Raw genomic sequence first — 27,525 nt, forward strand, 5'->3', positions numbered from 1 at the left:
ACACACACAGACACACGCGTACACACACACATACACACAGACAGACAGTGACGGTCACACACACGTGCGACCACACGCACAAACAGAGAGAAGCGCTGTATTTGTGTGTAAATGAGAGCGCGTTTTTGTGTGCTTGTGTTTGTGGTCGGCTGCGGCCGTTTAATACTATAATTTACAAATTTGTTCGGTTCAGTTCGTGCTGGAGTACGTTACGGAAAAGTTGTCCCCCGTTTTGTTTCAATTGTGTGCGTGTAATATTATTATTATTTATTTTATTTATTTTTTTTTTGTTGTTGTTTCTTGTTACAAGGCGTGCGACGCACTTAGCAACAACAATAACAACAAGAAGCACAAAACGTATGCCGGCTTAAAGTGTATGTGTGTGTGTGTGTTTGTTGTTAAGCATTAATTGCAATGATTGTTAGCTAAGCATTTACCGTTAGCTACACTCAAAGAAAAACGCACGTGCGTTTGTCACACACTGAACTTTATCTAATTGGCGTATCACGTGCAACGATATGCCAATTATGGGTATTATCGGTGCATACCTCAGGTGCCGCTGAGTCCTTTATCAGTTAATATTTGAATTTGAGCGTGCATCAATCAAAGTCGACATCAATCACAGATTGGCTCATTGCGTCGGCGCACGCGGCTTAACACCTTGTCGCGCTAGCCCCATTCGCTAATTACTTGAAAGTTGATTTGAACAGTGGGCAAACAGCGCCCGTCTCGCTTATGATACACTCATAAAGGGTATTAACAGTATGTCATGCCGTGTGACACGCATAGAAGGTGACATTCTGTGATCAGCCACGTCGTGTTATTCTGCTTGGGTCTGTCTATCTATATTTTATCGGTCGAAAGTAAAGTTCTTCCTTACATATAAACAAAATCTTATTTAAATCTGACTACTATATCATATAGGTGTCTCGGAACAATCAGTTAAAGAACAAGTTTTCGGAAGTATTCTTCAAACTGAGTTATAACGAGCTTTCGATTCTCTACCATATCCATAAAACCTTACAGCTACAAATCGGCCTATTATTTTGTATATGTATGCATATATGCAGTTTGAAGGGTCTTCAAACTTCGTTGTTTCACAACTAGTCGTTTTTCTTGTTATTAGCATAATTCGACTCGTCTCGTCTTTTCATTGTGCAAATACAGTTTTATTTTATGGAGTGTCGCGAGCTGAGAGCCTCGTCGTATATTTCATTCAGCTTGAGCTCTAATTGCACTAATGTTTGCTCTCAGCTTAGCTTGCTATAAAGTTAATACACCTGCCTCTGCCTCTGGCGTCTACTGTGCCGGATCATAAACACTTACGTGTACCCAGTTGGATGTTGGCTTAGAATATGATATTTAGTTACTTACTAAAATGTATAATCACACATTTTACGACTGTTTGTCATTTCCTGAGGAACGATGATTCGCATTCGGCTGATAATGATTGTCTGCAAATAAACCAACTATATTTCCTATATACATTTATATTATGAGTATATATAGCTATACATATTAGTTGTCTTTTAATTTCCAATCAGCTTCTTTTTGCTGTAGGATAGCATCAGGAAATAATGGAATTATTTGGCCATCACATGCATGTGTCAATATCTATATAGAAAGAAGCCCTGTCATATGCATATCAAGAGTTATAGCCTTGGTTGCCTTGATGAACAGTGGCTGCTGTCAGTATACGTCAGGCGTGGCACATGCTTTTTGATTGATTACTTTGCCAAGGTTTCAGTTTCAGTGCCTTATCATAGGCAAAATCCCTAACAGGAACTGGCTTAGTTCTCATATTATTGGGATATTGACACACATTATGATTGTTCAAATAAAATTATGGCATATGCTGGCCGTCGAATACTTGTCGAATATACTAGTATGTATGAATGAGAAGCTACCATAATCAAAATATTCCATAAATATAGCATTTGTTTACCATTGGCATTGACAGACCCTCTCCCAACTCGCCCCCATCCTTCAGCGTCTACGCCATCAATTGAATAGAATTCTGCGTAAGGTGATTCAAGTCTGTGAGGTTTTCTGCTGAAACCTGATTCTTTTGTTTTACATTAAATATCAAGGCACAACATGATTTTTATAGTTATTATGGCTCAAATCAATAATCAAATTAAATTACGTTTAACAATTTTACTTCGATCCATAAACAGACTTAAGGGGAAAACTAACAAAGTTTTTGGGGGCTTAGGATTTGGTTCGTAAACCGATTCTTGGTAGATATGATAAGCATAATCTGCAGTCTGGTTTTTTAGTTCCAGTTATCAGTTTGAGAGTTCCTAGTCTCTATTTAAAAGTCTTTTCATAGTGCTCGAATTGCAAAACATTCAATGTTATTTCGAAACGTTGTCAAACAATTGTTGGAGATTTTTCTCGTACTGTTTATTTTTTAAATTGTTATTTGACTAGCAAACTAACAATTACAATGTCTGTGCAAAACGTATTTCTGGCGACCTTCCGCACAACATTATAACTATTATTATTATTTTTAGTCGATAATATAGTCGGTTCAAAGCTCGGTTCTCGGCCAGCCGACTCGGCAGCTCGATGCTGATTCGGGAACTCGGGAACTCGGGTTGTTTAATTTATCTATCTGGACAAAATGCCAGTTATATCAGGTTCTGCCAGTTGAGCTGTTGCTTTACAGCAGTCAACAACAGTTTATCCCGCGAAGACCCGGATCCGGGCGCCAGTTTCCAGGTAACCAGCCTGAGGTAGGTGGACCTTTAGAAGTGGAACAGTTACGTGGAGGAGGCATTGCCGGCCAAGTTAAAAGTGGAACTGTTTGGCTTATCACCGCGTGCCAATTTCAATGTTCGACGTTGTCCGTTCTCGTTTCTCGGTTCTGGCTTGTCGGTTTTCATATACTTATATGTACATTTCATTACGAATTGCCGAAGATATCTTGGACACGATATCGCCTGGCGTCATTCGCGTTTATGGGCCTCGTCCGCCTGGTCAATGCCATATTCGGCTGGTATATGGCCCTGAATGAGGGCCCCGCGAGCGGGCTCTCAAAGTGTGATCGCGATCGCTAAAACTCGATACAAATTCCAAAAAAAAAGCAGCGATAACAACAAGAAGAACAACAGCAATCAATGAGGTTTTTTATTTGGGTTATTTATATAATGGGTGTTACTTTTGCGACCCACAAAACGAAAAACGAAGGAACTTAATTAAGTGAAAAGAGAGCAAACGAAATATCATTTGTGGTCAGTGCGATCAGCGGCAACGTTCGAACCGGGTCGATCAGTGCGCCGGCTCTGATAATTCCGATAGCTCTGAAAATTTTGTATAATTGTAATTGTTGTTTAAGTGCCAAGGGGCATAGTTTACAATAAAAAAAAAATATATATAATGAAAATAATATACGCTGATTAATTAACACAACTGTTCGCCAAATGAGTTGAATAAACATCTCTGTTCTATGTTCGGAAGGCTTTGAATGGCATCTAATCTAATCTTTGCGTTTGTGTGTCTGTTGTTTTATTTTTTTTTTTTTTTGTTTCTTTCTGTCTTTGGAAATTAACTAAGGATCGCGAAGAAAGCCTTTAATTAATAACGTGTCGATGCTTTTTTCATGATCTTATCTTGGCCCATTGAAGTGTTTCCACATTCTGCTGTAAGGCAACCCCTCACTTAAGCTATTCCATTTTGGCCCATTTCTGCGCCCTTCTGCTCAGCGCAACTGGCAGATAAAACTTACAAATATATGTATAAATAAATAATATATATGTACTTGTAATCAGTTTTCGGTAAATAATATAATTGTACATAGCTGAAGGTTAACAAACAGCTCTGGTTTCAACATGTTATTTAGTATTTTGTATGAAAGATATACATTTGTATATTATACAAGTTTTTAAAAATATCAATCTGTCGATATTGCGACTCACCATTGTTTCCATGTCGTTGTGGGAGGCTGCTTGGGCTAATATTTCGAGGCGATTTCCAAACAAGACAGTCACAATGATTTGCATAATTTTACGGCGTGTATCAGACATCAGTTTGACCTATTGCCGTCGTCTCTGATCTTTGGGGGCAGCGATAGCGACTCTTAGTCCGGGTAATATTGTGATTTGTAGACTGACAACTAGAACCTGCCGAGTCCATCATCAGCGATCCTAGGATTGCTAACTGTGTCCTTTTTGCAGCCGTAACTTGTTGAGAATTACAAGGCAAAGATGACCCAAAGAGCAGTTCTAGTTCTCATCGCTTTGCAAACATTCTACTTTTGCAGGCATCTTGTGACCAGCCAATGATCAGTGTGACCACCCAGGGATGCAACAATAAGACCAGCTTTTAACGATGACTGATTACAAAAATGGCAGCAGCCCGGCCAGCAATAACAACAATATCAACAACAACAACAACAACAGCGGTGCACTTAGATTAATACTGCCCAAGGAGCAGGCCGCGACGCCGCCGCAGCTAACAAAGTATGAGGAACAGCCACCCAAGCAGACAACAACAACAACAACAGCAGCGCATCCAGATAAGCATCCCGCAAAGAAGAAGCGGCGGGACAAGAGCGACCTGGGCGATGATTTTGTGGCGCCCGATGGCGGCTGGGGTTGGTTGGTGGCCGTCGCCAGCGGCATCAATATTGTAAGTAGCAGCCGATATTTATCCTAGGCGCCCCCCTTATCGAATCATATAACACATATCCACATTCCGAACCCTTTCAGCTGGTCACTTTCGCGTTGGCGCAACAGTTTGGCATCATCTTTCGCGCACGGTTCGCCAGCCTGGGCATCAGCAACTCGGAGCTGACCACAATTATCAACACACAGATAGCCGTCTCAGCCTTCACAGGTGAGTCAAAGAATGCTTTCTTCAAGCTGGTGCTTTAGAGTGGAACCAAAGTTCTTCGAGTACCATGAGTTTCCATGAGACTTATACTCTGCTCTCTGTCGACTGGGAAAAAGTTACGTCTAGCAAGAGAGAGAACCATGAATTCCCTTAAATATATGTTACAAGCTAACCAAGTCAACTAAATAGATTCAAATTGCCAAATTGAACCAGTTGAACAGTTCAAGCCACCAGTTTTGGCTAGGAACAGAGTACTCTCAGAATCGTTTTTGTTCATCGGAAAGTCTTTGTGTATCTAAATGTATTCTTACGCATATTTGCCAGGTCTGCTGAATGGTCCATTGTTCCGTCGGTATACGTACCGGGTGGTGGCCCTGGTTGGCTCGGTGCTGACCTTTGTGGGCCTGTTCTGGATGGTGTTTGCCGATACGTTCACATTGTATCTGCTGAGCTTCTCAATCATTTACGGCTTTGGACGCGGCCTGACAGTGTCCGCATCCTCGCTGGCGGTCAACACGTACTTCAAGTCGAAGCGACGCACGGCGACCGCGTATCAGTTCGGTGTCGCCGGTCTGGGCCCCATAGTGTGCCCATACTTTGCCACCTTCATGCTGCAGCAGTTCGGGGTCCAGGGCACGACGATGCTGTTTGCCGGCGCCTCGCTGCACACGATCGCCTGTTCGCTGATCTATCAGCCGGTCAAGTGGCATGTGGTGAAGCGGGACAAGGATGCGGAGGCGCTGCAGCCGCCCAAATCGCAGGCGATTGTTGAGGACGAGGACGAGGATATCATTAAGCATGTGGTCGAGCCCGAAACACCAGTTTTGCCACGTGCCAACGATGGCTGGTTCGGTTCGCGTGCCTCCCTCAACAGCAGCGGGACGCGGAACCGGCTCAACAGCTGGGATAAGCAACAGGGCGGCGAGCGCGGCCATTTGGAGCTGAGGCGACTCAGTAGCCGTGACTCTGGCGGCCGGCAGCATCGCAGCATCTCCGTTAGCCACAGCATCAAGGAGGAGACGCAGGATCAGGACGTTGCCGATTATGATTTTGAGAATCATGAGCAATCGCAGCCGCTCAAGCCGCAGCCACAGCCAGAGCCACAGCTGCTGACGGCCAAGCAGCTGCAACAGCTGGAGGATGAGCAGGAGCAGGAGCGCCGCAAGAAGCTGCCCTTCTACCAGAAAATTGTCATCTTCTTCGATCTGGATCTGCTGCGCGACATCACCTATGTCAATCTGGCCGTGGGCATCACATTGATCAACTTTGTGGAAATCAATTTCGCCATCTTGACGCCCTTCATCCTCAGCGATCTGGGCTTCAACAGCAGTCAGATAGCATTCGCCATGTCGCTGCTGGGCTTCTTTGATCTGGTCATACGCTTCCTCATACCGCTCATCACGGCCAAGTTCAGCTGGAGCAATCGCACCTTCTTTGTGGTGGGCATTCTGGGCATGTGCCTGGGCCGTGCTCTGCTCTCGATGACCACCAATTTCTATGTAATGGTGGCCATCTTTTTGTGGCTCGGCCTGAACAAGGCCTTCCGCACCGTCTTCTGGTCCCTGATCATACCCAGCTATGTGCCGCTGAAACGTTTGCCGGCCGCCGCCGGCCTCCAGCTGCTGATGTCAGGCACATTCTCGATGGCATTTGGACCTGTGATCGGTAAGTAGAATCTCCCCTCCCTTCCCACGTACGTGACTGTGCATGTTCTGTTGTGTTTACTAACCGAGGACTCGTATGCCCAATATCCCTACTATCCGATATTTGCCGCAGGTCTGATACGGGACAATACCAGCTATGCGTTCACCCTCAACTGTCTCAATGCGCTCTGCGTGATGGCCATTGCCCTCTGGTATTTGGAGGATTGCATTCGTGCCCGCCGTCGCAAATCGCCGCCTGTCACCGATGCTGACTTTAAGTGAGGTGCCGCACGAACTGGACGCATGCCTGCCTGCCTGCCGCCTGCCGCTTGCCGCCTGCCTGCCCACCCACCAACGCCTACTTTTATCCACCTCATCCTTTCTTCCATCCACATAACGTCTAGTTTAGCCATGTTTTTTGATTGTTGTCATTTTTTTATGATTATTTTATTATAATATAATCTTTTTTTTTCTTTTTTTTTTTTTTTTAAATATGTTTAAAGTGTACATTTTGTATATAATTAAATGTAGCAAATTATTTTTATGAATTATATTTACTGTTAATAATATGCGTAAGCTGTCCCATTCGAAATGCCATTTGATTTTATTTTGTGCTTTGAGTTCTACTTATTTCTATTCGGACGCGTGCGCCAATCAATTTTCAATTGATTTATTCAGTTACCGCACATTTGTCGTATTCAGCGGCATTTCAATTGATGCTGCACCCTGCAATGCGACGGCCATTTGCGACAATTTGGCACATTTGGTGACACCAATTGCTCTGCATGGGCTGTAGTCAAGAGTTGTCTCTCGTTGGGGAACTTTTCGAAAATATATAAAATATATATAAAAAGACATATCTCCTGTAAAATATAATTGATTTGCTAGACTAGAGTAAAACATAAGTGCAGTGTTGCAAAACGAGTTAAGAACCGATATAGGTATTAGCGATAAAATATTTATGTTTTGTACAAAGAGATACAAATTAGAATTAATCTAGTCATGATAGCATTTTGTTTTCTGGTATTATGTAAAATTAGTTGCTTGAGCCTATCGTGATTGAAAATTGTTCAGATATCATAAATATTGATAAGTACGCAAGCATATCTAATCTTCGGCTTGATTTTCGTCAATTTTTTTTTTGGTCTTATTTTTTTCTTGCCATAAACGGCAAGTCATGCCGGCAGCTCATCATCGAGCGATGTGTCATGCAATTGCCGGTAATTGGATAGCGTGCCGGGGCAGTGCGGCAAGTATCTGGCAATGTTGTGAAATAGGTCTTATGTATACATATATAGATGTATATATATATATATATATATTTATGTGTGTGTATAGTGTGAGCCCCAGTGGAACCAAGTGAACTGCCCTTTGGCTGCACAAATTTGACTGATTAATGAAAAGCTTTGCTTTGCCCAGCTGGGTCGCTGATCTCTGAAAGGCGACTTGGGTTTGGATCATAAACCGGTTGCCATTTGTCGGTTGCCATTTGCCGGTTGCCGATTGCCGGTTGCCAGTTGCCAGTTGCCAGTTGCCGGTTGTCAGTTGCTGCCTGAACTCGGTCAATAAACTAACCGCAAAAATGTGCATCCCGAAGCGTAGCGACGGCTAAGAACTGGCAGTTAAATTAAGAAATATTGAAATGCAAACTGAGGATCGCATATTTTGAGTTAAGCCTAGAAGAAGCAGCCAACAAAATCAAGATTGTGGCAGGTGTTAACCAAAGTGCCATATATTATGAACCAAGTAGATCGTATTTAAATATATACATATATGCATATATATATATATATATATATATATATATGCATTTATACAAGTCACGTCCATTAATCAATGCCTTTTCGACAATCAATTCTTTTATATCAACACCTTATAAATTGGCCAATAACTGAAGTTATTTTTATCGAAACATGACAGACCACAAAAGCTCACGATATGATAATCAACCCAGGCTGCGAGTCAAGTGCGTAGTGCAAAGTGGAAAGTCAAAATTTAGGTGCTCCCCCAGACACCGCTGGTTGACGCACTGTCTTCCAAATCCAAAGCAACTTAGTTAAATAGAGCTATCAAAAAGAAAGAGTGAATGAAGAAAAACCCTGTGCTCGGCTTGGGTAAATATTTGCAAATGTGCACGAGAAATGTCTGGGTAGTATATTTATAAGGCCTATGTATATCTTTATGGCTGGTTAGCAGTCATTCAGAACTCGTCAGAATCTCATTTTATGGCTCGTTTAAATAGTGTGCAAATATTGTTTGGGTTAATAAAAATACTCCATAAATGGAAATTCCTAATGTTGATGTGTATTTCAACTTGGATTGAAATTGTTTGCGGCTATCAACTGTACATATAGCTAAAGATTTCAGCTGAAGTGCGTCGAAACAAACTGGAATAGTAACTAGTGGCTGTCCATTATCAACATATATACTATATAATAATGATATGATTGTGAAGTTTTTATAGGGAGAAATAACCTATGAATGACCTATCAGGAAAGTGAAAAAAAAAAAACAAGTATAACTGCAACAACTAAATGCTTAAGTTTGCAAAAGCGCCTGCCCCCCTACACTTGCGCGTTACAATTCGCAACGAGTTCAAGCTCCGAACGCCTGACAATACGTGCGACAGCTGGAACCGCTGGCAAAGTCTGTTGTTGATAGAAATTGGAGGTTTTTGAAATACCTAGTTCAGGTATATGCTGATTATAATATATATATATTGTATAACCAGGCATTCTAATATGACCAACACATTTAACTATTTAAGTAATTTGTATATTTGAGCAGCAATTGTACAACTTCCTTGTGAAAAATGATAAGCAATGCAGAGGCTTTTAGAGATAACCAAAAAAAAAAAAAAAATATATATATATATAAATATATAAGAGTGTCTAAATTATGTTTGGGACCTGATTGCGTAGAAATTTATGTAATCTGTTGATGTTGAATATTTTTCCAAACTTATCAAATGCAAAAGCAAACAGACATACATTGGGAAAATTGAGAAGAAAAGGGCAGTTATTATTATAGTTATTGTAAATATATATAATTATTATAATTAAACAAATTTATTTTGATATCAAAAAAATATGTTACAGAAAATAAGTATAATTCAATAAAATATTGTTCTAAATATAATATTCATTCCAATGGATATTTTCACGAAGTCCACCATCCGCCCGGGGAACTATACAAATTCTCTAACTGTATATTCTTAAGATCCACCCTCGATCTACAAACAGAGCAACTTATTGTTTGTTTGAGTAAAACGTGCAGTGACAAGCGCGAATCAGTTTCGTATTGTTTAGTGTTTTTTTTTTGTATTTTTCTTTTTTTTTTTACTTATTATCTAATATTATGAATTCTCATGGTGAATTATAATATATTAGTGTTAGTCGTCACTCACATATGCACAGACACACACAGTTATTTATATATATATTTTTTTTAATCGCTCACTATTTCCGTATATATACTATGTGCAGATCTATATACACACAGCCACACATGTATGTATGTGTGTATGTGTATAATTATCTATTTTGTTCTTTTTTGCCTGTGTATTGTAATTGACTTTATGAGGCGTCCCAAAGCACCTGTTTAGATGGTAGATGGCGCTAGCGAATAAATGAGCATGAGAATTGGAAAGGGAGAGCGAAAGAGCGAGCGGTGACGTTGCGACGTCATCAATCAAGCCATGCTCACAGCCAGTCGACAGACAATGTTTTGTGGGAGATTGAGTAAAACGGAAAGCTGAGATTTGTAGAATACTACAGATGCTATAATATATGTATATATGTGTATTAATTATTGGTTTAAATATGCGTCAATTGTAAATTATAATTATAAAATAAAAGAATTGCTAGTTATTCTTTAAAGGTTAATTATCCATCAATCTACACGGGCCTATCTACCTGATTTTTATCTCTGTTCTTAAATTGTGTGTGGCCGTCGCCGGCAGCAGCTGGTCAAAGTTCTAATGCTAAGGATTTTGAGAGCCGGCCAGCATTTGAATCAAAGTGCCGCTCATCTCGGCCCCTCCCTCGGTCCCATCGATCGGTTGATAATCACAGCGTAAGAGTGACAATGTTAGCTGCCGCTGCTGCTGCGCTGCTGCTGCGCTGCTTTAGATGTGCGAATCGCTGCAGCATAAGAGAATGGAGGTGGGGCATGGTGTGAGGGGGGGAAAGTGGTCAAGTGCATAGTCTTTACTGTATGCTAAGCCCGGTTTGTTTGTCGCCAGCCCACGCATTTGGTTAACAGTTAACGCTTAGCCGTCGCGCCAATTGCTCTGCTCTCTCTGCTCTGCTCTGCTGAATTCAGTGTGTGTGTGTGTGTGTTTGTGCGTGTGTGCGCCTAGCGATAGCCAGTGCGCATGTAAAACTCGAACTATTACTACCCTGTAACTAATATACATATGCTCATATTTACAAAAAATATTTATTAATAATATGAATAAGCGAACTTACTTTATAAAACAAATTATGAAAATACATAGTTTGTTTGACTTAGAAATTTTGATACCACATATATTGGATGAATAACATTTTCTAAACAAAAAGTTAACTTAAATATATATACATAAAATATCATTAGATTCAGCCCAGTTTTTCTAATTCTTTTATATACCATTCGTATGTATATCATGGAATAATTTATTTTTAATATAATACAAGTAGCTAAAATCAATTGATCTATCTTTTGAGGCTTCATTTCCATAATATCTGCAGTATTTTTATCGGTGTCTCCCACACACTGACATGTGCTTTACCAAAACGGAGCATACCCACTTAATAGCAGCTCATCGAAATGTAGGGTATATAGCTATAAAGCAGGCAGCAGTATCTGCTGTCAGGCAAGTCGAGTGCTGGACGTGTAGCAGTTAACAACGGCGACACGGCCGACAGACCCAAAGCAGCGTGTGTGTTTACATTCAATTACATTTGTATTAACATTAACACTTTCGTTAACGTTAACGTTAACATTAACAATAACATATACATTTACATTTGCTTTTTTTGTTGTTGTAACTATCGGAACTCTAATTGTGTTTGTGCGTTGTTCTGTGTAAAACTCGAACCGTGAATTTCAATAACAACAATTAGCCAATTTTTTTTTTGCTGTGCACATATGTGTGTGTAGATGTGTTTATCAGTCCACGATTTTATTTATATAAAACAAACACAAATACAAGTGAAAAACTTGCGCTAAATTTATAGCATACGATTCGAATAGAAGCAAAAGCAAAAGTTCGCATAAAAACGAACTTACTGACGCGTAAGTTAACTAACAGCACCTGCAACAAGTGTTAACATAGAGTAAGAAGCAAACAAAAAAATACAGTTAGTCTGTATGGGGCATGCGCCCTTTAGCTGGCAGCCGCAACGGGGGTTCCCGAGCCCTGACCAAGTTGAGTTTGTCAAAAGCAGCACAAAAACTGAGTGTCAAATCGAATTACCAGGGCTTTTTCTCGTTGTTTTTTTTTTCGCTTTTGTTTTTTGCATTTTTAAAATATTTTTGCCTTGGGACCATATGAAACACCCTGTAGAAGGTTTTTTTTTCCCAAATAGTCGAAGCGATTAGCGAGACGAATAATTTGCTGCATGTTGCAAGTCATTCTGGTAACCAGTTGTCTCAGGTTACAAGCCAACGATTAGCAGTAGAGGAAATAGAAGACTGGGAAGCATACAATTCGTATTACTCAAGTAGTCAAATTATTTAACTGGCACATATTCATTCCACTTAGTATTGTAGCCTGCAATTATAGACTGTAATTGAATTAATTTTTTATCAGCCAGTCGTTTTAATGGTCCTTGCGCAAATCGTCATAACCTCCAGCGCACAACTGTTATTTGTCTCAGCCAAATTATGCCATAAAACATAGATTATTATATGTCATTACTTCAGATTGGGTTAGGGTTTTTCGGGCCACACGATCAGCCTCGCCTTGGGCCTCTTGTATGGCTATAAAGTGGGTGGTGGGTGTATAGGTTGGGAAAAGAATTTATTCAGATCCTTTCGTCTGAAGATATCTGTGAATCTTACATCTTTATCTTATATATCTTCAATCTTAAGACACTAGTTAGCTTTCACTGTAAATCCAGATGCTGAAGAGGTTATATAAGTTTCGGCTATCTACTCAAATGGAATGTCATCGTTAAACTATTTCAAAAGCGGCTTAAAATCCGGATTCCCTAAGGTCATGAATATGCTTAGTATTATTTTCTATGCCATCAATATACACACATCTATAGTTTAAGTATATTTGCCTCAGAACTTTGTCAACAGATCTATTGATAAACAGCTTAAAGATAGCTGAGGTATTTATCGTAAAAGAACTTAACTTGGCTGACACTGACCAAAGTTTAGTAGAGTATGCGAACTCTACTACTTGTAATATAATTGATATGAATTTCCCTCAGTGTTTATACTAATTTATTTCGCTGGCAGGCGGATGTGAATGCAGATTATCAGCCAAACCCCGATATACACACAGTACATAAATTTCGAACGGTGCGAATGGAATATCATGAGTGTGGCCCCAGTTATCGCTCGAACTGGAATTCCAATCGATAAGTCCTTGGCTTAAATCGGGGCAAACGCGATAAATTTAGATCGTCACAGTCAAATAGATTGGATAGATTATTGTTGGATTGCTGAAACTTCTCCGGTCTATCTGTCAGTTGGGGTTCGCTCGTCATGTTTGACAGCGCACATCCAAGTGGAATTAGCATCGGGCAGTGGGGCTACGTTTGGGCTAGCTCCTCAAGTGGCTTTGGCTGCAGTTCGGATTGAATTTCAGACGCATTCCCTTCACAGAAACACTTAAGGCACACACTTTAGTAGAGTCAAATTGAAGTACGTGAGTTTATTTGTTGGTTCTTGGCCGCAAAACGAAAACCAAATTCAAAACTCTGCCCAGGCAAATGACTTGAAATGCGCATTAAATGCATAAACAAGCGACACGCCACTTGCATTGGGCCCAAGTAGGTTTCGCTCTTCCAAAAAAACCAAAAAAAAAAAAAAAAAAAAACGAAAAATAAAAAACGAGACAACCGAAAACCAAAACCTAATTCCCAACTCCAGGTCGTTACGGAACGGGGCAAGGGGGCGCGACACATGTGAGAATGCGCCGGGTATTGGGATTATTCTGCGGCCACCAGGCCAGCCCAGGCCAGCCCAGGCCGAGCCGTGCTGCCTGTGGCAACCTTTGTGCGCGGCTGTACTCAACTGCAACAGCAACTGCAACTGCTACTGCAACTGCACAAACCGATTGCACGCAAGGCAATAACAATAATCGAAACGCAGCTAAATCTAAATATAGCTTCAAATACCAACAACAACAATAACAACAACACGTCTGCCGTAATCAATGGCACGAAATGTTGAATGCGCTTCGGTGACATCTTAACTGGTGGGTGGCATACCTATACCTAATCCATAATCCACAAGCCCCAACAGCCAGACATGCGGGCGCCGCTGTGAAATGGCACATCTCAAGAATAGACACCGAAAAACGCTGTCAAACGAAATTATTTATTAATTGCAGCTTATTTGACATGAGGATAGATTATAAACGGTGGTTCGGCTCACGGTTCGAACTAGCGCACTGTCTTGTGGTTCGCTGCGTGAACCAGATTTTTCTACGTGGTTTGGGTCTATGCTTTCCTCATTTCATTTTTGATCACTTTTTTGAAACTATTCTACTTAGTATTAATCATCATACGAAGATAGTATGCTACATTTGAACTAAATCATTTTTTTGCATATATATGATTCGGATTGATATATGTAAATAATGAGGTTGTGAATCATAATAAAAAATAAGATGCGAGCTCCGAGCTTGAACCGAAATAAGAATTCTACAGGAACAAAGAAAGACTTAAGACAACCAATGCATGCGATTGTAATATTTAAGATGTCATGAGGCTAAAAACTTGAAGAAATTCCCAAAAATATAGATTAGTTGGAGAACACTCGCTTAACATTCTGTTAAAGTGATCTCAAGCGATCGCAGTTAGAGTATAGCAATTGCACAAGCTGCTTTTGTATACAAATTACAATTCAAATCATTTATTTTTCGATGAATATTATATTGTAAAAGGGCTACTACTGTTGCATTTGTTTAACACTTTACTGTTAGATGAGCATTCGATATGTTAAGTGTTCTGTCGTTCTATTTGTTCATTTGGTAAATAGTTGATTTGCTTTTGTTTTTGTTTCTTACGCAATTTGTTGGCACCTCGACTGATCTATTGATTGCACTCATTTCGTTCTCTTTGAACCGCTGAGTAGGTATCTATATATTAGATGTATGTGTTTGTTGGGTAATTCCCACGTCTGTAGCTGTGAATGGCTCCGCCGAAAACCCATTAGAGTGCAATCAATAACGATCCGTAACTGTGTTTGTACTCGAACGCATATCGATGGGCTTTAATCAACACTCATTGACACAATTTAATTTTGTTGCATTCAATGTGAACGAAGCTCAACGATGAGCGGAATCGTCCCGCCCATTGACTTGGCTCGCACACTGAGCGAAAATCGTTCTAGATACGAATTTATTGAAGCAAATTGAATAAACTGATTCAAAAAAATTAGACTCGATGTTCGATCACGTTTTCTTTAAGATTTCAATCATAAGATCGTTTTGTGCCCAAGCTAGATATCTTATATTTCCACCCATGTTTTCTTTCAGTGCACGCATATGATTGGAACGTATGCGAGTATAATTGAAAAATTGCGTCGTTCGATTAATCTCAATTAAATTGCGAACAAGCTGCCAATTGGCTAGCGAAAAAGGGAACACGAAACACGAAGCCTCAACTTCCGCTTTAAGCGCCAGACACACGATACACACACTCACGCACACTCGCACACATGCACACACTCGCACACACAGATACGATATCAATATATCTTCAAGATGCGTTCCTATACATCATTAGCTACACCTGTGCTACACCTTGTTGTCGCGTTCGACCTGTACTGTGTTCGCTTAAGTATACAAATATGTGAACTTGAGGAACAAGTGTTTTGTTGTTTGTCTTCTGGCTCCGCGCCTGTTACTGATAACAGCACCACAATGCGGCGCGAAAGGGTCAAAGTGTGAGAGAGTGAGAGAGGGTGAACGTGAGTGAGAGAGAGAGAGAGAGAGGGCTTGTTACAAAGAGCTAATCAATAGCGCCGCCATCCGCGATGCCAATATTGATGTCGATGTCAATATCTATGTCTATGTCTATGTTTTATCTAGGAATGAGTCAACTGGACAGACCAATTACCTGCTGGACAGAGAGCACGATAAGCTTCTTTGGGCATTCGGTAGTATGCGGCGGTATCTTGTGTGCTTCGTGTTTTGATTTTATTTCTCTTCACATTTTTGTGCTACTTATCGAACATGTTATAACACATGGGTTTATTTCATAGTTATTTTCCAATATTGGAGAGCCCGAACTTTATATTTGTGTACTAAGATATTCAATGTGTGGGGGATTACTGTAAATGGAATGACATGCAGAAACATTTTGATTTTAATTTGGAAACTTGATTAATTGCAGCTATTAGCTGCACAACTTATTCAATGCCGACTCATCTTTATATTGAAATATAGTTATGTTACTGAAAGAACAAATACGAATAGAGTGAGTTCCTGTAGAATTTGAACCGCCGCTTTCCCATTGCTAGTTCGACGCACAAGCAGCCAATGCGCACTTATAGCCTAGCTTATTCAAAAATACCAGCTCCGTAGCTCATCAATCAATCGACAGATCTCAGAAATAACAAAAATCACAAGTGCACATTCCTTCTAAGACGAACCCATAAAATATACTGAAGCTTCCCCAAACACTAGTTAGCTACTGAGGTAGCTCTACAAATAGCGTGTTAATATAAATTAGATGTTAATAGTATTGTGAAATCAATTAATATATTAATATAAAGGCTTTTGTTTAGCAATTGATACGCTTTAATGTGTTTCATTCATTATAATCGCATGGGGAATCACAAAGACAAAGACAAAGACTAGTCAGAGCTTGTTCCAATTGAGTACCCGTTCGATTATGTTGCCACAGTTTGCATAACTTGTGAAGTTCATGAATGAACTGAATGACTGCCACGCCCTGTGTTCGGCATTCGGCGTTCGTTAGCCGTCGCTCTCCCCGAAATCCCCCTCAGAGTAGTACATCAAAATTACGCTCAATCATCGCAGTGACGCGCGTGTGTGTGCGAGACAATCACGATCCGATGTATGGCGAATGAGAGGCATAACTTGTGCCGATGACGACGCCTTTGCGTTTGTCATATTAATAGCATGTACTTATTATTGTCCACGCTGCATGACTTGCGCAAAGCCGAAAGCATGGAACCATCGCTACGATCGCGACGACAAATCACAGCAAGTTGCAAACCGGTAACCACATTGATGACGCTTGTTAAGTGTGCTCGCTCTCTGGCCTGGCCTGGCCTGGCCTGGTCTGGTCTGGTCTAGTCCGAGTATTTTGGCTCGCTGGATGGGCCAAGCGAAAGTTTGTGCCAGCCACTGATCGATGGCGTTGCGTGTGAGGCCGTTAAGTGCTGTTCCCCTTGCCTGGACTTGATCTTGGTCATGGTTTTGATCGCTGTCTGTCCGCCTGTCCGCCTGTCTGGCTGTCTGCCTGTCTGGCCGCGCCCCCAGCCGCCCTCTTCTTAAACAGGCGCTTTCATTCACTCCGCCTCTGACACTGACACCGACTCCGACTCCGACTCCGACTCTGACACTGTCTGTGTCGCAGATCTCTGACAGCGGGCGTCAATTTATGGCACGCTTCGATGGAGTTCAATGGCAAACAAGACGGATGCCACGACTCACTATCTGCAACTGCAATAAAGACATCCAACTGCCAACTGCCAACTGCCAAGTATCAACTGCCGAGTGCCGAGTGCCAGCATCCACCAGCTGCACCAGTTGCTCGTCTCCGAATTATCGCTGCATAAATAGATTCCATGCAATGAGGGCGACATAAAGTGCCAAAGAAACTGCATATTCCCGACCAGCCAGTTCCCTATCCACATTCACATTTCAGACTCTTCATTATTTTTACAACCGAACTATTTTTACACCCTGCTGCAGTGGGTATTTTAGTGTTGTCAACAACTATGCAACGCATGGCTGACACCCTAAAGTAGCACGGTATATACATATATTCCCGATCAGCATGAGCAGACGAGCCGATATTGACAGGGGACATAGCATAGACATTGCATTAGGGTTAAAATCGAAACAGTATATCATATAGCTGTCATAGGAATAATCGATTGAAAGTTAGATTTTCTTATGAACAATTTTTTTGTGTTCCCAGATATTTTGAGCTGTAGTTATATTTACAAAATCACATCAAATCGAACTAATATATGCTATATATACTTAGTATGGCTTTGACGGGCACAATCGATGGGAAGCTTTCAGTAGGGTATTTAGACATCGACATGCGGAAGAAAGACGTTCTATCTTGATTTTGTTTTTATAGTTTTCTGTTTTCATGAAGGACCCAATGCCGGCGACAGTCTGCCTGTGCCCCTGCCATCTGCCACCTGCCACCTACCCCCCAGTTGCCAGTGCCAGTGCCTTGTGCCTGTGCCTGTGATACTGGTTCGGTTTACGACTGGGCTTGCCTCCCATCTGGCTGGATCGTCGGCCATTAAGTCAGCTCCTAGAGGCATTGCATTGATCTCGCTGAACTGGGCACACCCGCTAAGTGATTTCCTGAGCTTAGTTTTGGCTCGTTCAATTCAAGGAGGAGGAGGAAGAGGGACTGCGATTGGTACTTCTTCTGGCCCGGCCAAAGCAACTGTCGTGTTTTGCATATAAAATCGCTAGAAAGATCGCCGCGTTTTTAGTCACGTCGCGCCCATATGACAAAATCAACAATAGTATATAGAAAACACATCAAAGATGGGCCCGCCCCCAAAAGAACGTGTGTATAGGCCGGCCCGTTGGGCCCCGGTCTGCCGACATCATCGCGGCGGCAATGCCAATTAGCAATTAGAGCATTATCTAGCATTAGGCAATAATAATAATAATAATTGCGATGAGGTGCGCCGCGCTAGAAGGAGTCGCACTCTAATAGTCGATACTCGATAGCTCGCAATTATCCGCCCTGGAAAATAGCGACATATGCTATTTGAATAGCTAATTGCCCGACTCCAGGAAAAATGTACGTAGTCTTCCATGCAATAGAAATCAGAGCTAACTTTGCTATGGCATGGCTCATTTTGAATCACCTTTCGAGTATGTTTGATTTTCTGCCAACAATTAGCATCGGGTTCTACAGATCATCAACTACCACATAACCAGAATCTGCTATCGGAATCATGGGTTTTCCTCTTTCCATTCTGGTTTCCAAGGACTAGGTCAATGTCGGCCAGCACAGTTTGTGTTATCTTGCGGTTATCTTATCGGGTCGAAGATTCGACTAATAATAGCACACTCGGATACGCCTAAAATGTGCATTATTATGTATCGAATTGGTAAAAGAGACAAAAGTGACAAAGAGAACGAGCCTTGTTGCCAATATTTCTCCATATTCTTCAAGCAAACCCACCCGAAAGGTATGCTGATTAAATTTTGTATATCTTCATGAAGTTTGGTTTAAATATTGTCCGTCAAGCATTATTTGGGGAATATCTTGTATCCTTAATAAATCAAATATCTTATAGTTCAGAACGAGGTCTAGGACAAAGGCCATAGCTAAAACATTTCGGTTAGATTATGCCATGCTTATAAGTATAATAGATATACCAGAATCCTAATGAAATGCTCTGTCAAAAACTAATCAATCCATATATATATATATATATCTCTATATACAATATTATTATATTTTCTATGATTGTTTTCTTTTGCTTTTATGGACCCTCTTCAGTCAGAAGAGTTTCCTTGGCCATATCACCAATATCATAAGCTATTAAAAACTGAACGTAAGGAATTTTGTGCCCATCTATTTGCAGGCAACAACATCTTCAACCGGGATCATGGACAAATCCACGCTGACGCAGAAGAATTACGCGAGTGTCTACAATGAGACGACAAAGCCAAAGAAGCCGAAGCGCCGCGACAAGAGCGATTTGGGTCCCGATTTTGTGGCGCCCGATGGCGGCTGGGGTTGGGTCATCTGCCTGGCAGCGGGCCTGAACAATGTGAGTGCCCGCATTGATGCACATCCCTCGTGTTGAGCACCCGATAATCCTTTAGCAATCCACAGTTCTTTATGTTTCCGGCGCTGCAGCAGTACGGCCTGATCTACAGGGGGCGCATGGCGACGCTGGGATTCGATGCGAAGGAAACGACGATCATTGTGAACGTGGTAATGACCCTGTCCTCGATAGTGGGTAAGTGGGGGTAGCTATTAGTGTCGCGTCTTGTTCTCAATTCTACTTCTATTCTATTTGGCAGGCATCTTTAATGGGGCCATGTTCAGGCGTTTCACCTTTCGGCAAGTGGCCTTGGCGGGCTCAGCTCTGGGCTTTCTGGGCATCTTCGGATCGGCCTTCTGCACCACCGTCTGGCAGTATATTGTGTGCCTCTCGTTGATTTATGGTGTGGGTCTGGGCCTGGCCATGGCAGCCGTTTCGCTGGCCGTGAACACATACTTCAAGCAGAGTCGGCGACGCGCCACTGGCTTCTCCTGGACCATAACCGGCCTGGGACCCATCATCTTTCCCTATGTGTCCACCTTTCTGCTGGAGTACTATGGCGCCCAGGGCACCATTTTGATCTATTCCGGCATCGCAATGAATGCGGTGCTCTGCGCCCTCACACTGCAGCCGGTGATGAGACATGTGCGCAAGCCGGAGAAGCCAGACGCCGATGCCGTAGATGAAAAGGAGCAACCCGAGCTGACCGAGGCCAATGGCAACCTGCTGGTGCCGAGCAGCGATCAGTGGTGCGACTACGAGTGCAAGTACTGCCAGTACCAGAAGCGCACCAAGCGCGGCATCTTCTCCTCGCAGTACCTCTTCAATGACGACGATCCCGAGCATCCCGGCTATGAGATCACTGACCCGGGCACACCCATGCTGGCCCGGGCGAACGATGGCTGGTTTGGCTCCAGGCTGTCGCTCGCCTCCGAGCGCCGGCAGGTGCTGTTGCGCCAGGCCTCCGTTACGGTCACAGCAGCTGCGGCAGCCAAAGGCAGCCGCGAGAATCTAGACAAGCTGGAGGAAGGCAGCGAGTTGGATCAGCAGCAGGAATCGGGCGCGGGTCTCTACAAGCCGAACTACTTTAATCGCGAACGTGAGGATCTGGAACGCTATGCGAGCAAGACGAGCGTCTACTCTAGGCCAGGCGGGGAGGAGCTGCTGCGCTGCACTTGCGCCGAGGACAAGGCGCTGCTTCAAAAGTCTGCCGAGGCACTGCGTCTCCAGACGCTGCAGGCCCTGCAGGCCGCCGAGGCTGCCGAGGAGGAGGCCAAGCGCAAGATGACTTTCCGGCAAAAGGTTAGCAAATTCTTCGATCTGGACCTGCTGCGCAACTTTACGTTCGTGAATCTGGTCATCGGCATGAGCATCATGATGTTTGGCGAGATGAACTTCTCGGTGCTGACGCCCTTCATCCTGAACAGCTATGGGTACACTGATAAGCAGAGCTCCATGGTAATGTCGCTGCTGGCCTGCATGGACATCTCGGTCCGCTTCTTGGCGCCGCTCTGCCTCGAGAAGGTCAAGCTGGACAATCGGGTGCTCTTCGCGTTTGGCATTGTCTGCATTGCAGTGGGTCGAGTCATTGTCACTATGACCTCCTCCTACGATGTGGTTGTGGCCGTCTTTCTACTAATTGGCTTTGGCAAGGGCTTTCGCACCATATTCTCGCCCCTGATCATACCCAGCTATGTGCCGCTGCGTCGTCTGCCCGCCGCCTCTGGCCTGCAGCTGATCTTCAATACCATCTTCTCCTTCGCCATGGGACCCCTGCTAGGTGAGTATTACTTGCAGCACACTCTCTCCGCATTCCGCTAATCTTGCATCCCCAAACATCGTCGTGCAGGCATCGTCACGGAGGCCTACGGCTACAGCGCCACCATCCACACCATCAACATGCTCACGGCACTGGCACTGCTCATGTGGATCTCAGAGTCAGCGATTCGACGTGCTCTCGGCAAGCCGTACAGTCCACCGGAACAATAGCGAGCGGCACAAGCATCCTGACAAATAAGGGAACTGAGCTACTTATGCGGGCCACCACTGTAAAATTGGATGAGCAGAGACCTACGTCAAATAGCATCGATTTGCAATACCTTGTGCAAAGTATTACCTTAAGCAATTTGAACTACCTTAAACTTTTCCCGTAAGCGCTTAATTTAAGAATCAACGATCAAGCATGATTACTTTTTTTGCCATAAGTACTTTTAGGTTTTAGCGCTGTTTTATTTTTCCAATAATGTTTTTTTTTTTTACCACGGTACTGTACTTTTTGGAACATTGAGTATTTCACTTGGTCACATTCGGTGATTGTGAACTGAACTGAATTAACATTTATTTAATGTCCAACGAGCGATTCAACCAAATTTTATTTGATTTAATATTATTTTTAATGAGAATAAACATAGTTAGCATATTTATGTATACAATGATATTTGTTAAGTCCAGCACAAGAAGCAGGCAAGTGGATAGAAGATATAATATCTAGCACAACATATGATAAACATTTTTTTTTTTTCAAATAGAAATGTAGAAATATATCTTAATGGAACTCACAAATTGCACAAATATCGCTTAGCAGGCACTTAATAAGCAAACAATAGTGACTATAAATGATATCCCAATAACGATTTTAGAAAGGACAGAAAACTCTCAAACGCCCTATATTGAGAATATATAACTTGTAGCTTGTGTGCTTATTTGCTTGTTGCCTGGTTAATTATTTCTGAATAGCAGGCATTCACAACTAAATTATTCAGAGGCAATACAATTATAAGTACTATAAGTTGGAACCCGATTCAGAAATCAACAATTTTCGATTGTTTTCGTGTGATTATCAATTGGCATTCAAAAATTTAAAGGGGTAGCATCATAATTTCTTTTGTGATTTATTGATCTTTAAGGTAAATTAGGTCAGATTATGGAAATATATGTTTTTAGACTGTTAAGGATCACTGGCATTACAAAAATCGTATTATAAATTTGACAAAAATAGCAAAGACATATAATAAAAATTGCCAGATCCAGTTATAATTTAGTATTGGTATATTATCATAATTTGAAATATAATAAACAAGTTTAACCTTACCCTAGAAGGAGCTCTTTCAAATGTAAGGAATTGGATGGGAATGGTTACAAATATAAGTATTTGTAATGTACAGTTCATAATCATAATCAGCTAGATCGTAAGTTTCAAACTTACAAATTGTCGAATAGTTTACGAGCATGCCTCGCAACGAACACCTTCTAACAGGTGAACCTTAACAGGAGCAGCGAGTGCTGCTGTTAATTAACAGAGCCCTAACAGCACTGTTGCGGAGAACTGCATAGACGCTTGTGGGGCTCTCAATTCTTTTGGCGTTTCGCTGATTCGCCGCCAGCATCGATGTCGAACGTTCATCGGTTTTTAGTTTGTTTGAGCAGCTAATAGCGTCGCGACCGAGAACCGAGAACCGAGAACCGAGTCGCGAGCCGTTGGCCATTTGCAGCTGGAGAGGGTCACTTATTAGCAACGTGCCAATTGGACAATTCCAATTGGGATTCGAACATCTGGGTCCCGCTAACGGATCGCGCTCGCGACCGCCAATGACAAGTGAGCCAAAAGGGCGCTGACCAGCCGCATCCCAATCCCAATCCCAAGTGCGTGGCGACTTTGAACTTGATTAGGTGCCAAAGTCAAGGCCATTAAAACATGTAAACTGTAATAGTGTTAGTGCGCGCGTGTGTGTGATAGTATATGTGTGTGTAAAAATAAATTGTAAAGGCAAAGGAAAAACCAAAGGCAACTTTTTAAATAGGCGCATCAGCTGCCAAATTTCGCATTTGCCAAGCAGTATCTAGCAAACCAATTTAAGATTCATACATTATCAAATACACACACACACACACACACACACACACACACACACACACACACACATGCATACACATGTACATATCTCACTATTTGTGATTACATGACATGGTTAAAAAGCGCCTGTAACACGTTCTTATCACGAATGCTTATGCGTTGAGCGCCAAGCGGTAATCACAATGAGATCGTCAGCGCACCTGGCATTATCGATGGGCGGCGTTTTCTCGCAGCACAAAATGCGTATGTATGAAGCAGGCGCTTGTCAATAAAAAGGGCGTGGCAGGCTTGTTGTCAAGCAGCTGGCAATATTGGGGATCGTGATTGTCGATAGATTTGTGGATTTGTGCCAAAGGACCAACGACTAACTAACACAAATTCGAAGCCCTAACGCAATCTTATCAAGTATCAATCTTATCATCAGTTGGTGATCAATAGTTTTTCCACACACACACACACGCACACAGTCACAATGAAATGTCGTTATCTCCATCTGTATCTATTTGTGCGGCAAGTCAAGTGTAGCCCATGAGTTATTTATAAGGTACATATTTACTTTAATCGCTGTATTCAATTTTATGGAGCGCAACTACATGGCCCGCAGATAAAGATAAGATCAATAAAAGGCTATTGATTTTCAAATACAATTACAGTACCTATGTAGGGCTTAACGGGCAATTGCCTGATTAAAAGTCCATTCAATATACGGTTCGAACCAGCTGACTGGTTCGATTAGTGGATAATTAACCCATGTTTCTAATAAGCTTTACTTTTGCTTTAATTTAATTTAAAATGTAAAACGTAATTTTTCAATACTTAAAAATTGTATATATGTTTCGGTTCAGGTTTCAGGTTTCATGGTAAAGAATTGAAGGCGAATTTTGAGCTCGAACCGGTTCGAACCAAAATTATATACAGCTGCATTCTTGCTGCAAATAAAGCGAACGCTTTGATCGATTCACAGACCTGAACCATGGGCATTGTCTCGTTGATCAGAAACAGCTGTAACATATATATGTATATATATATATATATATATTTATATATTTATACGTGTGTGTGTTTGTACTATTGAAATCATGATTCACACGCGAAAATCGACAAACAATTTGCGCGCTAAGTTTATGGATCGGAGTCTGAGTCTGTCACATAGTCATATGACGATGCTGATAAGCTCTGCAAAGATTTCAGCTACGGCTGCCAAAAAATGCCCCAGCCATGAACCCGGCTCTCGCAGCACAGCATCAACAGCAACAGCAACAGCAGCTTCTACCTTTTCTGGGGTGCCCAGTGGCTCGTGCTCCAAGATGCAGCCGGCAATTGCGCTGTGTGTCGGAGTGTCGGTGCCTAGTTAATTGTGACAAGTGATCGTTAAAGCTCTACTGCACCGAAGTACCAGTTATTGGCAATGGGCTCTAAATCATTTACAGGCTGACATCGGCTCGGCTTGGCATATTGCGTTTCCCAGTCACGATCATGGTCGCGATCATAATTTTCATTTGGCGTCACTTAACAAATTCAATTCCCCCAATTGACGTTCCAGGAAAACTTGTCGATCGTTGCAGGGTCGGCGCAGTCGTTAATATGGTGCCAGAGGAAAAGAAGGTTTATGGGGATACGACACAGCCGCTGCCGAAGCGTGGCCAGGGCTACTATAACCGCAAGGACAAGAGCGATCTGGGCGAGCATTTTGTGGCGCCCGATGGCGGCTGGGCGTGGCTGGTGTGCGTAGCCGCCGGCTTATCGAATGTAGGTAAAACCAAGCAGTTAATCCAGAGCAATTGATTATCAAAGTCCCTTTCAGCTGTCACTGTATCCCTGCCTGCAACAGTTCGGCTTCATGTTTCGCGAGCGACTCATCGATCTGGGCATGTCCAGCTCACAGGTGACAGCCATAATCAATACGAATCCAGCGGTATCCGCTTGCACGGGCCTACTAAATGGCCCCATGTTCCGGCGGTTCACATTTCGCCAGGTGGCCATGGCGGGCGCTCTACTCTGCTTCAGCGGCATTGTCCTGACCGCGTTCTGTGAGACATTCGCCGGCTACATATTCGCCTATGCATTGCTCTATGGTAAGCGGATGGCCCAATAGATAGCTCACTCGTCACACTTTAGTTGTTTAATCTCGCATGGCAGGCTTTGGCATGGGCATCAGCGTGTCAGCCTCCTCGCTGGCCATCAACACGTACTTTCAACAGAAGCGACGACGCGCCGCTGGCTTCTCATGGACCATCACTGGCCTGGGCCCGATCTTTCTGCCCTATCTGGTCACGTTTCTGCTGGGCGTCTACGATGTGCAGGGCACGGTGCTGCTCTTTGCGGCCATCTCGCTGCACGCCTTTGTCAGTGCGCTCATCTATCAGCCGGTGCGATATCACCTGGCACCGAGTACCGCAGCGACAGCAGCGGCGGAAGCGTCTCTCATGCAGCTGGAGCAACAGCCGGAGATACTGTGCGCCCATTGTGCGCTGCAGCGCAAGCGAGAGCCGGGCGGCATCTTCTCCAGCCAGTACCTGTACCAGGATGACGATGCTCAGCGGCCGGGTTACGAGATCATTGAGCCGGGCACGCCCATGTTGTCGCGCGCCAATGATGGCTGGTATGGCTCCAAGTTGTCGCTAAGCTCTGGACGCATGCGCTTTCGCACAGTGTCTAGCTCCAAGGATCTGGAGCATATGCAGCGGCTGCATCGCCCCATCAATGAGGAACATCAACAGCAGCAGGAAGAGGAGTTCCTGCGACCCAATAACTTTAGGCGGGAGCGCGAAGAGTCCATTCTGGAGTCGAAGCTTTGCTGCAGCTGTGCTGAGCAGCGGGCACTCTACGCTTCCCTCCAAACGGAGCCGCCGGAGCACAACAACAACAACGAAGCGGAGAGCCTTAATCCGGACAAGATGACCTTTGTACAAAAGCTGGTCACCTTCTTCGATTTGGATCTGCTGCGCGATATAACATTTGTGAACCTGGTCGCCGGACTGACGGTCATCAATTTTGGAGAGCTCAACTTTTCCATTCTAACGCCGTTTATCCTGACGGACTTTGGATTTGATACCTCACAGATCACAGTGGCCATGTCGTTGATGGCCGGCATGGATATAACCATGAGATTTCTGGTGCCGTTCATCACAGAGAAGATGTCCTGGGATAATCGCGTATTCTTTCTTATTGGCGTCGTTGGCATCGCCATTGGACGCAGCGTCGTTGCCTGCACCAGATCCTATATGGTTATATTGGCCTGCTTTGTGTGGATTGGCCTGTGCAAGGGCGTACGCACCATATTCTGGCCACTTATCATACCCGGCTATGTGCCGTTAAATCGCCTGCCAGGCGCCTCTGGACTCCAGTTGCTCATCTCGGGACTGTTCACGCTCTTCTGCGGTCCCTTTGTGGGTAGGTATATGCAGCACAACTCAGCCAACATCAATGTCAATAACGATATCTATGCATCCATTTGCTCTTTGCAGGTCTTGTGCGGGATCGTTACAACTACTCCGTGACGCTGCACTGCCTTGACGCTTTGTCGTTTGCTGCTGCTGCCGCCTGGGCCCTAGAGGCGCTGCTGCGACGACACAGACGCAAGACGCTCAGTTGATCAAGTGACCCACTCAGATATACATGCATATATCATTAGACTCACATCTAATTTTTTTTTTTTTTTTTTTGTAGTTCTAAGCTATATTATATACAACTGTACTTATTATTAAACAGACATACACCTACTATATACACGCATGTAGTCACGAAGTACAATTGATAGTTTGCTTACCATGTATTTAACTGGAATTGGTTGTGTTCAAATACTTTTGGGATATCGAATGCAAGGCCAACATTTGTACTCGCAAAATGTGACCCAATCGACTGTTGAATGTAGCATACTTCGAAGCGAAGAGCATGAACGAATACTGCTGTGAATTTGTCAGACTGTGTAGCATACTTCTAGGCATTTTTGGAAAAGTGTCAAGCTCCATTGTATATATTTAACTGTTTTTTTTTTTAAATGAAGCAGATTGTGTTTGCAGC

At 42.9% G+C, this 27,525-nt stretch overlaps 3 protein-coding genes across 9 annotated transcripts; all 3 read left to right on the top strand.

Annotated features, from left to right (window-relative positions):
* Window positions 1-177: 177 nt before the first annotated feature.
* Window positions 178-7,071, top strand: LOC6631975 (uncharacterized). 3 transcript variants are annotated; one of them, XM_032439963.2, is made up of 5 exons: window positions 178-245; window positions 4,265-4,632; window positions 4,713-4,839; window positions 5,161-6,501; window positions 6,613-7,071. In XM_032439963.2, the coding sequence occupies exons 2-5, from the start codon at window positions 4,333-4,335 to the stop codon at window positions 6,759-6,761; spliced, it is 1,917 nt and encodes a 638-aa protein (XP_032295854.1). In that variant the 5' UTR covers window positions 178-245; window positions 4,265-4,332; the 3' UTR covers window positions 6,762-7,071. The 3 variants fall into 3 exon arrangements, with proteins under 3 accessions (XP_032295854.1, XP_032295855.1, XP_002055603.1); XM_032439964.2 differs by lacking the exon at window positions 178-245 and adding an exon at window positions 2,628-2,738; XM_002055567.4 differs by lacking the exon at window positions 178-245 and adding an exon at window positions 3,230-3,324.
* Window positions 7,072-11,341: 4,270 nt separating this feature from the next.
* On the top strand, window positions 11,342-22,750 carry out (outsiders). Of its 2 annotated transcripts, none has more exons than XM_002055566.4 (5): window positions 11,342-11,756; window positions 19,464-19,652; window positions 19,718-19,844; window positions 19,909-21,429; window positions 21,499-22,750. In XM_002055566.4, the coding sequence occupies exons 2-5, from the start codon at window positions 19,488-19,490 to the stop codon at window positions 21,636-21,638; spliced, it is 1,953 nt and encodes a 650-aa protein (XP_002055602.1). In that variant the 5' UTR covers window positions 11,342-11,756; window positions 19,464-19,487; the 3' UTR covers window positions 21,639-22,750. The 2 variants fall into 2 exon arrangements, with proteins under 2 accessions (XP_002055602.1, XP_015026351.1); XM_015170865.3 differs by having other exon boundaries at window positions 11,343-11,400.
* Window positions 22,751-23,046: 296 nt separating this feature from the next.
* Window positions 23,047-27,255, top strand: LOC6631973 (uncharacterized). 4 transcript variants are annotated; one of them, XM_015170867.3, is made up of 5 exons: window positions 23,047-23,291; window positions 25,068-25,251; window positions 25,307-25,577; window positions 25,642-26,895; window positions 26,970-27,255. In XM_015170867.3, exons 2-5 carry the CDS (start codon window positions 25,087-25,089, stop codon window positions 27,095-27,097), a joined length of 1,818 nt encoding a protein of 605 aa, XP_015026353.1. In that variant the 5' UTR covers window positions 23,047-23,291; window positions 25,068-25,086; the 3' UTR covers window positions 27,098-27,255. The 4 variants fall into 4 exon arrangements, with proteins under 4 accessions (XP_015026353.1, XP_015026352.1, XP_032295609.1 ...); XM_015170866.3 differs by having other exon boundaries at window positions 23,047-23,244; XM_032439718.2 differs by having other exon boundaries at window positions 23,243-23,318.
* The last annotated feature ends 270 nt before the right edge of the window (window positions 27,256-27,525 follow it).

This window comes from Drosophila virilis, chromosome X, assembly GCF_030788295.1.
Source record: "Drosophila virilis strain 15010-1051.87 chromosome X, Dvir_AGI_RSII-ME, whole genome shotgun sequence".
Taxonomy (NCBI): domain Eukaryota; kingdom Metazoa; phylum Arthropoda; class Insecta; order Diptera; family Drosophilidae; genus Drosophila; species Drosophila virilis.

Coding starts and splice junctions, on each gene's coding strand:
- out (XM_002055566.4), top strand. CDS start 19,488: ATGGACAAATCCACGCTGACGCAGAAGAATTACGCGAGTGTCTACAAT. Junction 19,845..19,908: donor GACCCTGTCCTCGATAGTGG/GTAAGTGGGGGT, acceptor TCTATTTGGCAG/GCATCTTTAATGGGGCCATG. Junction 21,430..21,498: donor CGCCATGGGACCCCTGCTAG/GTGAGTATTACT, acceptor ATCGTCGTGCAG/GCATCGTCACGGAGGCCTAC.
- LOC6631975 (XM_032439963.2), top strand. CDS start 4,333: ATGACTGATTACAAAAATGGCAGCAGCCCGGCCAGCAATAACAACAAT. Junction 4,633..4,712: donor TCGCCAGCGGCATCAATATT/GTAAGTAGCAGC, acceptor GAACCCTTTCAG/CTGGTCACTTTCGCGTTGGC. Junction 6,502..6,612: donor GGCATTTGGACCTGTGATCG/GTAAGTAGAATC, acceptor TATTTGCCGCAG/GTCTGATACGGGACAATACC.
- LOC6631973 (XM_070207001.1), top strand. CDS start 24,979: ATGGTCGCGATCATAATTTTCATTTGGCGTCACTTAACAAATTCAATT. Junction 25,578..25,641: donor CGCCTATGCATTGCTCTATG/GTAAGCGGATGG, acceptor CTCGCATGGCAG/GCTTTGGCATGGGCATCAGC. Junction 26,896..26,969: donor CTTCTGCGGTCCCTTTGTGG/GTAGGTATATGC, acceptor TGCTCTTTGCAG/GTCTTGTGCGGGATCGTTAC.